This window comes from Denticeps clupeoides, chromosome 7 (genome assembly GCF_900700375.1).
Source record: "Denticeps clupeoides chromosome 7, fDenClu1.1, whole genome shotgun sequence".
NCBI classification, from domain to species: Eukaryota; Metazoa; Chordata; class Actinopteri; order Clupeiformes; family Denticipitidae; genus Denticeps; species Denticeps clupeoides.
In genome coordinates, this window is record NC_041713.1 from 21,594,731 (window position 1) to 21,612,565 (window position 17,835).

General features: G+C 46.4%; 1 protein-coding gene across 3 annotated transcripts in view; it reads left to right on the plus strand.

Moving 5' to 3' along the window:
* Nucleotides 1-17,835, plus strand: part of lrp5 (low density lipoprotein receptor-related protein 5) — a 42,687-nt gene that overhangs the window by 3,898 nt on the left and 20,954 nt on the right. For 2 of the 3 annotated variants that reach the window (XM_028986269.1, XM_028986271.1), the window contains exons 2-8: nt 1,451-1,651; nt 1,770-1,989; nt 5,006-5,203; nt 8,284-8,480; nt 9,953-10,084; nt 13,146-13,542; nt 13,613-13,784. In XM_028986269.1, coding sequence (XP_028842102.1) covers nt 1,451-1,651; nt 1,770-1,989; nt 5,006-5,203; nt 8,284-8,480; nt 9,953-10,084; nt 13,146-13,542; nt 13,613-13,784 — 1,517 coding nt within the window. The remainder of the gene's footprint in view (nt 1-1,450; nt 1,652-1,769; nt 1,990-5,005; nt 5,204-8,283; nt 8,481-9,952; nt 10,085-13,145; nt 13,543-13,612; nt 13,785-17,835) is intronic. The other variant, XM_028986270.1, reaches the window with a different exon arrangement.

The window sequence follows — 17,835 nt, forward strand, 5'->3', positions numbered from 1 at the left end:
ATGTTGAGGTCAAACGTGAAGCACTTTTATTTAACAAATGGAAGAATGTGTAATATTGTGAAATAGTTCTTTGCGTGAATTGTACATATTATTTACATGTAAATGGTTTACAAAAGCAAACAGTGATTAAAGGTGATTTGTACTTTTTTCCTATCACCATAATTGAACAATTTTTAGGTGAGTAAATATGTTTATAATGTAGACCATGGAATTCAGAAGAATTAAAATGGAAAAAACTGAATTTAGGAAAAAATAAAACTTATTCCATAGGGCCCTACGTCAGCATACCAAGACATTCTGGACTATTTCATGCCCTTAACTTTGTGGGAACAGTTTGGGGAACTGCGCACCAGTGAACAAACCAAGGTCCATAAAGACACAGATGAGAAGGTTGGCCTGCACAAAGCCATAGAACAAATTTGGAATGAAGTAGAGCAGACATTCCGAAACCTTGTGGAAGGTCCTCCCAGAAGAGCTGGTGCTGTATAGCTTTACCGACTCCATATTAAAGCCTATGGATCAAGAATGGGACGTCATTTAAGTCTGTGTGTGGCCTGATATGGGCTAGTGTCCCTGCCATGTGTCCCGAACCGCCAAGGAGCCACTGAGAGAAGCACCGTCCCCACACGCTGCTCCCCGGGCGCCTGTCATGGCCGCCCACTGCTCACCAAGGGTGATGGTTAAAAGCAGAGGACACATTTCCTTGTGTCACCATGTGCTGGGCTGCAGTGTCTCACAATGACAGTCCCAACTCAGGCCCTAGTAACTCTGGTGTAAATTATGCCCTAAATATATAGAGTATGCGAGTGAATTATCTTGCGGGCCTTCCTCTTCTAGTAGAGCAGCTCTGTTCTGTCCCTAATGAGATGAGTCCCTCTGTTCCTTCAGTCACACTTCAGCAAAGCCACACATCCTCTGGCGGGGTGTGCGCGGGGGCCGTCCTGGGCTTGTGCACGTTGTGAGGGTGCTTACTGAACTGGCATGCTGGTAAACCACAGAGCAGCTCCCCAACCCACAGCCCTGCCCAGCGGCACTGCGCTGGTGCGGCACCGCCAGGAGCCAGAACTCCCCGTCCACAGCAGCAGCTGTGGCTGCGAGGACGTTCTCTCAGCGTCCAGCTATATGTCTCTACACTTACGTCTTCTTCAAATGTTCAAGGGGGTTTGAGGAATTTCCCCCTTTTTCACGAACTGGGTACTCAGAAAAAAAAGAAACCGTATCTGTCGTTTGTTTAATGTGTTTTTTCTATTTACAATAGTTAAAAAAATATTACTTTGCTCTTTTTAAACAAATCTGTCTGATTTATGCTTATGAGTAATTTATTCTTATGAGTTTTTTACTTTACTATAATGCAGGTTTGTTTGGTTTATTCACATTATGGCGAGTTGTGACAGATTTCTTCAGTGCTTTAAAGGAAGTTTCATGTCTGACTGCTGATTGGTTCTTGCAGGTTCTCCCTGGCTTCTGTTTGCTAACCGGCGGGACGTGCGGCTGGTGGACGCCGAGGTGGGGCGTACAGAGTCGGCCGTGGTGGTCAGTGACCTGGAGGATGCAGCAGCCGTGGACTTCCTGTACTCCGAGGGCCTGATCTTCTGGACTGATGTCAGTGAAGAGGCCATCAAGCAGACCTACTACAACCAGTCAACCAAATGTAACATTCCAGCTCTCCTTCCGGCCTAGCCCATTGATGTTGGACGCTCTGATGTATGGCATGGTTGTTCTCGGTGATGTCTGACTTGCCCCTTGTTGTTTTATTTCTTTTTTTGCAGCAGTAAAGGATGCCATGCTGGGCACAGGGCAGAAGGTGGTCGTGTCGGGCCTGGACTCTCCTGATGGCCTGGCCTGTGACTGGCTCGGACGCAAGCTCTACTGGACCGACTCGGAGACCGACCGCATTGAAGTGGCCAACCTGGATGGCACCTCTCGTAAAGTCCTGTTCTGGCAGGACCTGGACCAGCCTCGGGCCATTGCGCTGAACCCGGCCCATCGGTGAGCCCTTTCTGAAGTTCTGGGTGGTCTCAGATCCTTCATGGCCCATGGAGTGTGGCCTCCTGTCCTGCAGCTGTGTATTTATAGCTTCCTCGGCCTGGCCAGTGGAGTGGCAAGGCGTCGCACTCAGACGTGTCTATTTCCTGTTGTTTCGTTGTGCTGTGACCCCCGCTGAAACGTAGAATTGGGGGGGAATGCCGCTGTCACGGTGGCGTTTGGATGGGCTGGGTCAAAACTCCGTCCAAGTGTAATAAAAGACAGGGAGGGGAAAAGACTCTTTAGGTCATTGGGTTTAAAGTCCTGCCTTTGTGTGACAGATTAACCAGGAGGTTTAAAAAATTCTCTCTCCTCAAAGTACTTGGCGCGCTGCGGATTCACGTTGAAGAAGTAAATACGGAGAACGCTTATCCAGGACCGTGCTCTGTGTGGAGCAGGAAGCGGCGAGTGTGTGTTTAACCCAGCTCGGCTCAGTAGGTGTGGCGTCTGATAAAGACATTACGGTTTCGAAGGTAGCGACTTCCCAGCGACCCCTCGGCTGCGCCTGGCTCCGGGTCTGGGCGGGGCTCTGGAGGGGGAAGGCAGACGGGGGAAAGGGTTCCTGGAGCCTCTCTGGCGTGCCGTTACTGCATACGTTAGTTTTACCGCATTTTACCACGAGCAACTCACGACCAGTACGTGGGCTAGTTGACGTGCGGAAGTTGTGGAGACCCCTAAATGAAGTTTGAACTCTCGGCTGTCTGGCTTTTCTGAAGAATAATATCACTTGAAGCGACTTTGGAATTCCAGAACGTTCCTGTCAACCAGATATCTGCGCGATTTCTATTTTTATTATTCACCTGAAGCCTCTCCGTGTCTCTCATTTAAACTCCGAGGCCGGACACGTCTTCGTTTTTCCGTCTAGTCTTTCTCCATGAAGTCATCTGCCAGGCTCCCATCTCCGTCCTACAGGTTCCTCCTCTGGCCGAGCGCATCTACGCACGGCTTTCCTGCGTTCTCAGCGAGTGGCAGCAGTTTTGTCTCTTAATTGTTTCCGTCGCGCATTTATGCAAATGACTTGTCAAGCTCACTCTGCCAATTGGATGAGATGCGATTGTTCTTCCCAACTGTCCTTGTCCCGCCCTTGTTCCCCGGTCAGAGCGCTCCGTTTCCAGACACCGCAGCTATTGTTCTCCGCCGCGTCTTTGTTCCGTCAGAAGCAGAGTAGAAATAGCTGCGCATTACCCGTGGTCAAGGACCGGGTGGGGACGGGGACGGGGCGGGGGACGCGACTCTTAATTGAGAAAAATGCTCAGCGGCTGGACTAATCTGCGGCGTCTCGGGGGAGGAAAGGGTGGTTGGGGTTTTTCACGCTCGGCCTCGCTGCTGGCACGAGGCCTGATAAGCGTTTCCGCTGGCACCTCGTGTGCCGACCCCGCTGCACGCGCCGACTTCTCCTTCCTGCTTTTGCGTAAGAAATGTCCAACTCTTGACCCTCAGTCCACCTTCCGTCGGGTTCTTTCCGGTGAACGCAGATCTAGCCAGAGGTCGCGCGGCAAAACTGTTAGGAAAGGCAAGACTCTGGCGGGCTGAGCAGTGGGACGGTGTTGTGTAACGCCACCGCTTGCATTCCGGAAGGCACCGGGTCCCACCCTCCCCCGCCATCCACCACTGTTTACCTGCTGGACGTCCTGGCGGGCTCCAGCCGCACACCTCCACCCAGAGCTGTGAAAAGAGGGGTTTTTTTTTTTTAGCACGGCTAATTTAGCGCCCATTCATGTCCACACGCATTGAAGTGACTGCTGGTATTTCCAGCTTGCCGAAGAAAGGCCGGCTACACAGAGATGCCTATCAGGTCTCACCGCGCGACGCTTATCTCTGCAGTCTGGAGCGGGGAGGGTTCTCAAAGAGCGGGTTTTAGGGTGGGTTTCTCCAACCTGCTGGTCTTTGTTAATAATGCTGCTTCTCAAAGCCAACTTTGAGGCTGCCTGGTGCAGTAGGAATAACTCTAATCGTATCCATGGAAAGGGTTTTGTTTTTATACCAACAGTTACACAATAATTCACGAAAGATTGTGTTCTCTGTTGTGTCTGCAGCGAAGTGCTGTGGTAGCCCATGTGTCATGGCGTAGGCTAGAATTGTGTAAAATTATATATTTTTTAATATACTATACCACACATTTCATGTATGTTTCTTCAAAAAAACTCCATAGCCACCTTATTTACAAATAAAAATTGTAATTTGAGTGGGACTGTGATATATTATTATAATATAGTTACTTACCTTGCAAAATATTGGAATGATTTTTTTTCCCCAACATTGTGCATAAATATAAACAGTTTAACCTTCTGAATTTTATTTCAAAAAGTCTTTCAAAAGATGTTCTGTGGCAGACTTTACTTAGGCCTGTACCTTGTGGCAGTCTTATCACATCATACCAATCGCACAATATTCATTGACCACAAACCTTTTACATTCTTATTAGCTGAAAAAATGTATTTAATTTCCAACAATATTTTTAGTGATTTTAAACAGGGTAAACATGTAATGTTTCAATATACTGTAAATTTTATAACCCACTTATAAACCCTATAGCACCCGCCCCTCCCTGACTCCAAGCCAGCTTTTCATGCATAAGAAGGGCTAGATAGCAGAAATTTAAAGAAAAAAAAATAATAAAAAAGACTATGGAACTGTAGGTTTTTTGGTCCTGCATACAAAAAAAAAGTGAAAAGAAGACAAACAATTTAAATAAGAAGGGAATCAAACTATACATGTATATGAAAAAGCAAAGGAAGGGCCCCCACACCTGTTGAAATTTCAAGTCTGAATAACGGATTGAGTAGTGAACAGGACATAATATCTCTGAGCCACTGGGCGTGAGTGGGTGACGTGGAATCCTTCATTGAATCATTATCATAAGTGAGCATGCACATCTGCAGAGGTTATCCTGTCATGTAAAACCTGTGCTTGTGCGAGCATGTTGCGAACAGTAGAGATGTGTTGTGTTACCACTGACAACCAGCTTCTCCCTTTCCAGACACATGTACTGGACCGACTGGGGGGAGGAGCCTCGAATCGAGAGAGCGGGTATGGACGGCAGCAGCAGGAAGATCATTGTGGAAGTGGACATCTACTGGCCCAATGGGCTCACCATCGACCTGGAGGAGCAGAAGCTGTACTGGGCTGATGCCAAACTCAGCTTCATCCACCGAGCCAACCTGGACGGCTCCTCACGGTCAGAGTTTATCCAGTCTTCCCTTTCTGTGCCCTAGTCTGCACAATGTAAACATATTCTGCACGTAGGACCGGAGAGTAATTTAAAACCCCACATGACCTCTGCCATGGTACACGCCCACACTGCCCCGCTTTGCGGAAACGACCCCCGGACGAGGGAAACGCTTGTGCACTTTTAATAGGCACCAGTCAGGACGGCACGTGTTTTCTTAGGTGCAGGGAGGCCTGGCCTTGCGCAGGATGCCAGGGCCCGACTCGCTCCGTGCCGGAGAGGAAAGGGAGGAAGGCCGCGAGCTCCTGGCAAGAATGTGGAGTCTTGTGCGTTCGCGTTATCAAACCGTTTTTTTTTTTTTCTATTTTAATACGGAATGCAAAGAATTTGTTCCCTCTGCAGCCGCAGTAGAAGCACCGTGTAGAAGAGGCGCTCTGTAGATTTAATCAGACTGTGCAAAGATCACACCATTGACTAATGCCAGATTTCTGTCAGACAATGAATTTGCAGAGGCTATAAGAAAAGCTCTATATATATATATATATATATATATATATATATATATATATAGAGAGAGAGAGAGAGAGAGAGAGAGAGAGAGAGAGAGAGAGAGAGAGAGAGAGAGAGAGAGAGAGAGAGAGAGAGAGAGAGATGAAATCAGTTGAGAAAAATAATGAGTGTACATGAGTGTATTATGAAATCATTTCTGCTTTTATATTGGTCTTAGTGTCCCATAATACGGTATCTCTTTACAGCCCACAATGAGATTTCCCCAGGACGCGCCGTTTCGGTGTCTGTATCTTTAAATGCTAATAGGGAGAATAGAGGCGGGGCGAGGAGGAGAGCGGCCTATAGAAATGATGTCATCAACACCGCTCACCAACCACAGTTTAGCGTAGACAGGAAGCCGTGTTGGCATTTTTTCCAGAAACAAAATGAAATGAACCCGCTGGCTCTTCAGAGTCTCAGGTGACAGAACTTAAACAATACATTTGTGTTCGTCTTTACATGGCTACTTTTTAGGGGAGGTGAGCGAAAATCTGGGGGCGGAAAAAGCATGAGAAACGGGAGGTAACCTCTCCCCTTATTTTCTCATAACGGGCCAAATTTACACACATCGCCATTTCTAGCCACTGCAGTAATGTAGACAGGCCAGGGGAACTCGTATTAGTGTTAAATCATCTCACCAAGTCCATTTTTCATAATAGGGCACCTTTCAGATACCGACAATACAGAAGTGGTAATAAGGCGGACATTACTACTGATCGTGGCGTGCTAAAGTAGTTTTGTTGCAGTGTGCTGAATTCTGGGGTGACTAGCGCTACGTACAAGCGTAGCGCTAGTTTGCTAGTGTAGGGCAAGATGTCGTCAGAAAAAGAAACTTAATTCTTGGACTGGTGGTTATCAGTTTTTTTTTTGCCAAAGTCTCACGTCCCGACCACAGAGAGCACCACTCTTCACGTCTAACACAGCAAGTGTCTATGAATGCGGCCGTAACCTTTTGTTTTTTAGCTTTTTAGCTTAGTCAAAATGCAACTTTTGGCAGGGTGGTTCGGACTGTAATCCAGCAAGATTATGTAAAATGCAAGATTATTATAGGTGAACAGAGATCTATTTTCATTTTAAATGAGCAACAGTGCTCTTAAAGGAAAAAAAAATGTTCCTATTACTTTTATGGAATATCTGTTCTTTTTTTATTATTATTATTTATTTTAGACGACACAAAAAAGCAGCCCAGGCAGAGAGTTTTATCTTCACATTGTAGGCTGTTGCATGATGGGAATGCCAGAGGAGCGTTAGCTTGTGCAACTAGTCTGTTGAAGACGGCCAGTAACAATATTGGTCAACAAGGTTGCGAACGCTGCCAGTAACAATATACCGCGGACCTTTTTTTTTTTTTTCCCACGCCGGCGTCCGGCCTCGCTCCGTTTTACCAGCGACTACTGAAACGGAGTGGCCGAGCTGCCGACCCTGCTGATGAACGCTGAAGCTCGGCGTGTTTTTCCTGGCGTCCGAGCGCGTACTTGGGCATTGCGCGTACGTCAGATTCAGAAGGGCTGAGCATGAAATCTGGATGCGATTAAACCTCTCCCCGCCCCTCTGTTCTTCACACGCTATTAAAAATGGAACGTGCCTCTTTCCCCCTGCCTCCTGGAGCACGGATCCCTCGTGAACCCGGCGTGGCCGTGATTGATGAGGGTCCTGGTCGGCTTGCGCTGCATCACACACCGGCCTCTTTGATCTCGTGGTTTTATTTGTGTGTGTGTGTGTGTGTGTGTGTTGACGCGCCCCTGGAAACGAGCAGAACACCGTCAGGCAGGGGTTTGGAGGGATGTGGCGCTGGTCCCCGCTAACTACTTCAGCAGATGCTGCTGCTCACCCCACGCGTGATGACAGCCTGATTTGCTTAATTTCCTCCCGTTGGAAGCAGCTCTAAAACACTTCCTGCCGGAGGTTTTTACTTCCCTTCTGGAGGATGGTGTCTTCCTTCAGGTCAGGGCTGCGAGGGTTAGGGCCCATCGTCTAGTTCTGCAGGAAGGAGAGATGGTCCATAGGATTTCCTGTCCTTGACCCGCCCGGTCGATGCACATCATAAATATCCAAAGTGCAATGTTGCCTTCTGGATTTCAGGGATACAGTATGTATGGGTTTGGGGTAAAAAGGATGATGGTTAAAAGCAGAGGACACATTTCGTTGTGTCACTGTGTGCTGTGCTGCAGTGTTTCACAATGACAATCACTTCACTTTCACTTCACTTTCACTTTCATCTGTGCATCCAGATGGGAGATAAAGGAAACAAGCCGTGTTATAATAATGCGATTAATGAGATGAGATTAAATGAGAGGAAATAACATCTCATCTGAAGTTATTTTAGTATAGCTTTTAAACCATATTTAGTCTCATTTTTATTTGTCAACAATATTACATGAAATATGCTGGTCACATGACCAGCATTTACGTTGTGTCTCACGTTGTCTTCATTACATCCAAAAAGTTAGTTTATGAAGATATTTCAACATCAAGTACAAGACTAATACACACTGGATGTCTTTAAGCTGATCATTGGTCTGTGCCTTCTCCTTTCACAGCGAGAAGGTGGTGGAAGGAACCCTGACCCACCCGTTTGCTCTGACCTTGTCGGACGAGACGCTGTTCTGGACGGACTGGCAGACCCGCTCCATCCATGCCTGCAACAAACACACTGGGGACAAACGCAGAGAGATCCTCAATGGCATCTACTCCCCTATGGACATTCAGGTTCTGGATAAGCAGCGGCAGCCCAACAGTGAGTGCAGCAGTGACCTTCTCCCAACAGCTGGTGTAGAACCTGGAAGCGGGTTTAACTTAGTGGCCGGCCAGCGGTTGATTATGAGTTGCACGTGCCAAAAGTGCTTTAAGGGTAATAAAATTAGAACTACCAGATTTCACCACAACAGTCACCCGCATAATCATATTGGGCTGAACCATGTGTATTTATTATTTTCAGGTGCTTTTAGGTCACTACATTTCAGCAGGAAATATTCCAATCTTTAACCTTGTGGTGGTCAGTGCATCAGATCTTCAGCCCACTTCACAGTAACGTTTACGGACATTTTTAGCACGGCTAAAATAGTGTTTTTTGGGGTCCGCTAGTGGTACTGGCCTGGCCATTTTCTGAGCCGCTGTGTGCTTGAATAAAGCTTCCTTCCTTGATACCCTCAGTGTATTACAGTTAGCGTCATGTCAGTATTGACAGTGGATGACTGTCAATAATAAATCATATTTAATCTGCCCAGCTGTGTAAACCTGTAATATAGGCCGCAGTTCATAATGGCGGTACATTGAGAGCCAAATATTTTCGGATGTGGTTTTGAGAACCACAGGTCCAATACACAACGTTCTAGTCATAGTCATTCAGTAGAGTGTGTCTCCGCTCCGCTGTGTGTGTGTCTAAGGTATTGGAACAACAATTGTATTTCAAGTGTGTCTACAGTGACTCAGTGTTTGCTGTGTGGAAGTGGGAGGGGGTGAATTAGGAATCGAGTTCGTGTGAAATGTACCCCTGAACGTTCTAGAGCGAACCCAGCTTTATACGAAAAGGTATGCGGCCGATGCGTTGGGCGAGTGTGTGGTTACTTTGTAAGTATGCATTTTAGTTACTACAGACTGATATGTTTTTTTTTGGTTCCCTGGAGAACGTTCATGTGGGTGTAATTACGCCTCCCTCCTCCTCGTCTGGCTCTGCTCCGTTTCCTTCTTGTAATCAGACTGCACTGGGGCACCGGCAACATCTGTGTGTGGGAGGGGTGAAGGCAGGCTGGGGTGTGCGTCAAGGCCACCTCGGTTTGTGTGTGTGTGTGTGTGTGTGTGTGTGTGTGTGAGAGAGAGAGAGTGGTTGGTGAAGTATGCCATAGTGGAATGGGGACGGCGTTTTTTTTCATGAACCTGATGCCTGCGGTGATGAGATGGGCACCAGTTCTGGGCCCACTGCTCTTTTTACTGACTTTTAATTACACATGATTACACATTGCACATGATTAATTACACATTAATTACACACGAATTTTGCCGCTATAACACACTGGGAATAACACACATTTAATCTCCTTCCATGCTCAGCAAACCTCCACCTTGCAGTAAAAAGATTCCAAATTATGGCCAGTTTTGCACCAAAGTGGAGTTCAAACTGCTGCATCACCTTTTGATCACAGAAACGTTCTTTTTCTTTGATTCTGTGGCACGACGGTGTACCGATTTCTGTCTTCTACTCTTCCCCAGTTCAAACTCCGTGCAGCGAGGGAAACGGCGGCTGCTCCCACCTCTGCCTGCTCTCGCCCCAACCCCCCTACTACAGCTGCGCGTGCCCAACAGGGGTCAAGCTCAAGGAGGACGGCAAGACATGTCGCCCAGGTGAGGCACGGCCTGCTACAGCCCAGAAATGTTCATGAAACCACAATATCTCTGTTGCGATCACTTGTTCCCTAACTTCGGGGTGGCGTTTGAGTGTTCGGTCATCGGCTAATCCGGAGTATGATACTAGTATTTAAACTAGACCGTCTTACTGGGGGGTGGGGGCTAATACTGTATCTGAGGTCTCCTGGCGTGGACAGGAAGGCGCGTCTTCCAGAAAAAAATAAAATCAGAGGATCATGTGACGGAACTACAAAAATACATTTTTACAATGAAACCCCAAGCAACTGCAGTGCTTTGCTCGTTTGGAAGCCATGACAGGCGGTGGAGATAATGTTTTAGGGACAGGATAGGAGAACTTGTATCATTGTCATCTCACAAAGTGAAACGTTCAAGTCATGGGACCTTTAAATAATAATTTGATCGGTATCTGATACAGATTGGATAAGTGGATTCCTATTGGTTGAGTTGGTTGGCTGCATGTTTGTCATTTGTAGGTTTGTGGATAAGCGTTTACATGTTATGTGTGTTGTATATTTGTGTGTATTTCGGTAGATGGTTATGTGTGTTTTGTATATTTGTGTGTATATTTCGGTAGATGGTTATGTGTGTTTTGTGTATATATTTCGGTAGATGGTTATGTGTGTGTTGTATATTTGTGTATATATTTCGGCAGATGGTTATGTGTGTGTTGTATATTTGTGTGTATATTTCGGTAGATGGTCATGTGTGTGTTGTATATTTGTGTATATATTTCGGTAGATGGTTATGTGTGTGTTGTATATTTGTGTATATATTTCGGTAGATGGTTATGTGTGTTTTGTGTATATATTTCGGTAGATGGTTATGTGTGTGTTGTATATTTGTGTATATATTTCGGTAGATGGTTATGTGTGTGTTGTATATTTGTGTATATATTTCGGTAGATGGTTATGTGTGTGTTGTATATTTGTGTATATATTTCGGTAGATGGTTATGTGTGTGTTGTATATTTGTGTATATATTTCGGTAGATGGTTATGTGTGTTTTGTATATTTGTGTATATATTTCAGTAGAGGTGGATTGAAGGTCACAGTGATGCAGACGCTACATTTGGAGAATCGGTTGAAGTGAAGAATGACGTTCTTTTCAGTTCTTTGCATTCCGCTTCTTCACACTTATCTTTCAACAGAAGTGCTAATTGTGATTATCGTATGTTCAGTATTTTCTAGCGTTTTCACCCCCGCCCCGCCCCCCCGGGCCAGATGCAGGCACGCCCTCACAAAGTGAGTGACAAACAGGGAATTGAACACAAAGGCAGCCAGACCTTTAAAGCAAGGTTGAGCTTTCGGTCCCTCCACACAGAGCTGACTATTGTCTCTGTTCAGCCGTCCCTCTAAACGACAGCCCATTCTCTCCCTTTTTCCAAAAAATGAGCTCTCCTCAGTGACCGGAGCTGGAGTGCTGCCCCCTTCTTTAAATTTATAACTCCTGAATTCCCAGAGTGGGAAACAATGACACGTATTCTTCTGAAAGGAGGCCCTCGTTTCCAGGGATGAAAATAAGGTATAAAGTGGAGATAGTTGCGCGTGAATTAGGTTTGTCCACATCCATCCTAATCCTGCGCCGTTCCGAGTTTCCAGGGTTCAGAAGAGCGCCAGACCGCATCGTTTCAGCTGCTGTGTGAGGAGAAGAGTAATGGGTGGTTTTGCAGAATTGAGCTGGGGATTAAGAACACGGGGCGAGAACGTGTTTTGTTCTCCTGGGGACGAGTTGTCACTCTCTGTTTAAAAGTGGAGCAGCGCAACCTGCAAATTAAAGCAAATATGCACCAAGGCCTTGGGGACAAATGAGAAACCGGCATAAATGAAGGGCCACTTGGCTCGCTGTCGCCGGTGATTGGTGCTGTTGCTGACGGCGGTCACCTCTGATGGGGGACACGTCTTTGCTGCCGATCCAGTGGGCACTGGAGCATGTGCTGTCGAAGAACTGTGTGGAAATAAGCCGAAAGGCGTAAATCTAATTGCCTGTTTGAAACATGGTGCTGCGAGGAGGCCCAGTATGCTCACACATACACACACATACACACACACATACACATACACACATATATACAAGGTTCTTACACATTACTCCTCAGTACAGACAGGACATTCTTCTTGAATGTTACGTGTTAAGGCTTGTTTGCAAGTGTAAGGACAAAGATGTCCTCAGGATTTACATAAATACATAAAATGAGGAAGTAACACGGTCGTTAATGATGATTGCGCATATATGACGTGTTGACAGTTTAAATGATACAGAATGTGGAAGTAACGTACGTGAAAGCTGTCAATCACCGTCATGCACTACATCGTCTCATCCCTGACAGGTCCGTTGGTCCTTATGAACAGTCTTTTTTTTTTTTTAAGTATAGTGAAGTGATTGTCACTTGAGACACAGCAGCACAGCACACGTTGCACACAGTGAAATTTGTCCTCTGCATTTAACCCATCACCCTGATTGAGCAGTGGGCAGCCATTACCTTGGCGGATCGGGATTCGATTACGGGGTGCTTCCTTAACCGCTAGGCCACCACTGCCCCTCTTTTGTCACATATTCAAGAAGTAACACTAGGAATGACATCCGTCAAAAGTAACATATACAACGAGCCTGATGAAAAAGTAAAATGTTTGCTCATGCTGGGAAGTATGTTTCGTCCCCTGGCAGTTCCCGCCGTTTCCCATCGTGCTCTCTCGCTGGCTGTGGCTCATTGGAAACAACAATCTGTCGCAGTCGGTGATAAGTCCACAAGAGTCTTGAGAATGAATGTCCATGTCTGCTCTACTGCCAGTTTTTTTTGACTGTGATTGTTTGAAGCTTGATAATCAACTTTAAAATGCCAAGTCCGAACTTGGCACAAGCTTGATACCGGATGTCACCATTGAGTCCATTCCTTGACACACCAAGCCTGTATTTCATGGAAAGTGTGTACCTATTGGCCGGATGTTCAGAATGTTTCGATTTTTTTGTATGCATGAACATGAAAAGTTTTATTTGCTGTACGGTGGTTAAAAGAACATATATATATTCTGTCCTGAAGGAGCTGAACAGGTTCTGCTGCTGGCTCGCCGAACCGACCTACGGCGAATCTCATTGGACCTGCCTGACTTCACGGACATCGTCCTGCAGGTCACCGACATCCGCCACGCCATTGCCATCGACTACGACCCCGTGGAAGGCTACGTGTACTGGACAGATGACGAGGTGAAAGCGATTCGCCGAGCCCGCATTGACGGCAGTGAAGCTCAAACGCTCATCACCACAGAGATCAATCACCCCGATGGCATCGCCGTGGACTGGGTGGCCCGAAACATGTACTGGACAGACACTGGCACGGACCGAATTGAGGTAACCCGACTGAATGGGACATCACGGCGAATCCTGATATCGGAGAACCTCGATGAACCCAGAGCCATTGTGTTGGATCCGGTCAACGGGTACGTCGGTAACTTTTTTATGTTGTTTTCAGTCTGTCCCTTATCTGACACAGCTCCTTCTGTGCTGCAGTTACATGTATTGGACTGACTGGGGTGAAAAACCAAAGATTGAGCGCGCCAACCTCGACGGCAGCGACAGAGTCGTCCTCTTGAACACGTCACTCGGGTGGCCCAACGGTTTGGCTATTGACCATGCTGCTGGAAAGCTCTATTGGGGGGACGCCAAGACGGACAAAATTGAGGTAGGCATTGCGCCGTGCAGAAGGGGATGGACTATGTTGGGGTGCTCAGTCAACGTCATCTGGGTAGACATTCTCATCTAATACGACTAGTTCTTGAATAATTAAGAAATTTAAGTAGCATTACAACATTCATAACCTAAGTGGGGTGTTTACATTTGTTTACCATTCCTGTGGTGTATTTATCATAAAATCCCATCTTGATAACTTTCACTTTCATATCTGTAGTGTAGCCTCTGAGATTATTGTTAATATTCACAGCTGTTTTTTCATAAAAACCTTTCTTAGTAATAATAAATAATATTCAAATTAGATAGAAACTTGCTTTCTGTGTGATACACTACTGTATTTTATGTCAGCGGTACTCTGAGAAACCCTGACAGAAAGGACATGTTCCCTGCCATTGTGGGGACCGTATATCAGGAAATTATTAGGAGGGGCATCTGAAGCCCAATTGTAAAATGACCTGCCATTAATCCAGAATGAAAGGATTGCAACATTTTTTTTGTTGGTTAGATTAATCTTGTATTTTGGCCAGTGTGTTTTGATTATTATTTTCATGGTCTCAGTCTTGTCTTGGTCTCGGACATAGTGGTCTTGATGGGAAAACCCTCACAGAACAGTATCATTTATTATGTGCCTTCAGTCAAATGCAACCAGTGAGATGCCTCTATTTTAAAAACGTTGTATACATTGTGCACTTTTTCTCAATGGACTGCCAGCACACGAAGTCCTCACACGTACACATTGCATCATGGCAAAGTCCGCAAAGAAATGTCCATAAAAAACTGTAGACTCAGTTGTGGTCCAGGGTGGCACCATGGGCATCGGCAAATTCATTTTTTGCGTCTGGCTGTTTGCCGATTTTGTCAAACCACCCGGTTCGAGACAGCTGCGACAACGTCTACATTCACCAGGCATCTGGAGAGAAAGCACCATGAAAAGTAAGATAACTAATTACAAGATCATTGACTATGAAGAAAATAGATCAGATGAAGAATAGCTAGATCACTACTACAAGAGCCCCTTAAATAGCATGAAATGTAGCACAAGTTAGTAAAAGTGAAGTGATTGTGAAACACTGCAGCACAGCACATGGTGATGCAACGAAATGTGTCCTCTGCATTTAACCCTGCATCACCTTAGTGAGCAGTGGGCAGCCATGACAGGCGCCCAGGGAGCAGTGTGTGGGGACGGTTGATCAGTAGCACGATGGCGGTTTGGGATATAACAATTTTCTGTACCACGGTCTGTGGGTGCAAGTTTAGGACAGTTATTTAATATTTCTAAATCTGACCCCTCAGAATCCAACTCTGCTCATATGATTCAAACTTCTCATTTTCTTTAAGGCAGTTTTCTCTGCACTTTGTGAACATCCATCCATAACCATACATTTTCCCCGGACCTTATAATAGTTCCTGGATGAAGTCAAAAACACAACCAAAGTCTGTGAGCAGCAGTTATATTTCAGTATCTGCAAAAATGAGTCCGGCTGATTAGAATCCCCTGTCTTTGAAAGTGAAGTGATTGTCATTGTGATACACAGCATAGCACAAGATGACACAACAAAATGTGTCCTCTGCTTCTAACCATCACCCTTGGTGAGCAGTGGGCAGCCATGACAGGCGCCCGGGGAGCAGTGTGTGGAGACGGTGCTTTGCTCAGTGGCACCTCGGCGGATCGGGATTAGAACCGGCAACCAAGGTCTGATAAAATGGTTATAGGAAATATTATTTTCCATCAGGCCTCATAACTATGACAAATCTGGGAGATTTTTAAATGAGAAACATGAATTAGAATTTTAACGAATTTTAGAAATTTAACACTTTCAATTGTCGATTCAAGCCCTAGCTGGTTTCGGTCTTGGTCTTGACCAGGCTTGGTCTTGGTCTCAGTCTTGGGACCCTCCTGTCTCGGCAATATCATTGTCTCGGTTTAGGCGGTCTTGACTACAACACTAGTACAACTACGAAATTTCGAATGACAGGTTAATAAAAACCTTTGGGGGGGAAGAAAGAACAGAGCTTTTCGGGATTTCTGGAGCACTGTGTGCCACGGAGGAATGTGACTGTTACGTAACACCTGCAGCAGGCCTCCTACATTTCCTGTCGGTGGCTTTTGAGGTTCCCACTCATTTGGGCTCTGGTGTGGGGTTAACACCTCACATACGCCGCCCCTGTTTTCCACTGGTGCCGATCAGTTCTGCTCGAGGGACCCGGCGAATGTGAATCGACGTTTGCTCACACCGACGGAGGTTCCCCGGGAACCAGGAAGTGGAGTGGTATTATTCCCCTACCTGTCCCTGGGTTTTCACGAACAAAGACGGCCATCTGCCTTTGCCTTGTGTTCCGTGCTGAAAGCCTACACCGTCAACAGGGCAGGAGAGCCTTACCAGATGGGCTTCCGCTTCCCTGGGCAAGACGTCTGTCTAGCGTTACAACTGCCGCTCACATGACCTACCGAGTGTGTGTGTAACCGGAGAAGTCTTGGGCACACCTCATTATTTACTCTGCGCACAATGCCAGCGAGTCCCTTGTCAGTCGCCGTGGAAATACCCTTTCCTCCTGTGGGGCTCGTCTCTTGCACCAGCGCTGTCTCCTGCACACACCCGCTGTCAGATTACAGAGACGTGTTGATCCGAGGATGTGTGAAGGTGACACCATATACGTACGGTCGGCACTAATTTTAGGCTGTGAGTAGAGAGGCTGTGTGGCTCTAATCCAGCCGCAGATCAGAATCTGGTCTGCTGGCCAAATATGTGGTTCCAGCGGTTTGTGTCTCTCCAGCAACACAATGCAACGCGTAGTAGATCCCGAATCTGAACACAACACAGAATGCACATGACGTGTGGAATGTACAGTGTTGGTCCAACGCAGTGTTATGAATGCGGTGCGATCTATAAAAACGTCATTAATTCTGGTGGTTGGGACCATTTCGGACTTCTGGATGATGGGGTATGCATTCATGCACTTTTAGGTGACCCCTGGCCCCTGGTGCATAATGGCAGGCAAATAATACACACAAACATAATCTCGCGCTGCAAAGGTTTTTAAGTGGCCTTAATGGGGCTTCTCGGACCATTCTTCGGGCACCACTCAGGGCGTGAAAGGGACCGAAAACTCTTTAAAGTGCTAATTGCCCCAAAAGATTCAGTTCTTACTCATTAAACCGCCTATCTTCTTACTCCCTTGCTTTTTTTTTTTTTTTTTTTTAAACGTACGTCTCCCTGCCCCCCCTCAGGAACACGGTTTCACTAATGACCTCAGAAGGGCCACTTGGACAGCCGCTGCCTACCCTTCCCGGAGAAATAAGGCTGCCAACAGATTCACTGGTGCTCGCGTTCTAATTAGTTTGTGTATGTGAGCGATTTATTCGCGAGTCTATATCTTGGAAAAGTGCTTTGTGGCGTGTCCGCTCCATGCCTGACTGGATGTAAATGGAGGCCTGGAGGTTTTACGCCCCCCCCCAATCTCTGCTGGTGACAGGGTTCATCTGAAAAGACCCCCCACCCCCCTTTTTCCTTTTCAATTTGCGAACTGATTTGCTTTTGGGGGGCCGAGGACGTTTCTATTGTTTATTTTTCTGCAGTCTTAAGCCCTTCCCCCTTGGACTGGGTCTCTTATTGGCCGCCTCAGAGTAAGTCCGAAGCTGGCTTTGGTTTAAAAGTAGCACATTCCTTACCATGTATGTACATTTATTAATATTAATGGGATGTCCGTAAAAGGGCCTCTTTTGCATTTTCAACAGGTTCCACCCACAGCAGATCTGAAAAGTCATGAAAAAAGAGGCACGTTTTCAGCAGGTGACGCCTGAAGATCTGAAACCTAATTTCATTTTCTTTTTTTGGTCTATTCCTCCCCCCACTGTATGCGGCGGCATTTCTCTCTGTGCAGCAGAAGGTTACGGCTTTGGAATTCGCTCCAGAAGCGTCTTTCATCTCCGGCCCCACGCGTCTGAAAGGAAGGTCTGCGTTATTGGCAGCCGCCATTGGAAGGTTTCTTTTTCCATCTCCTCAAACAGTATGGGAATTGTGGGCTTTTTTACTTCACCCTTT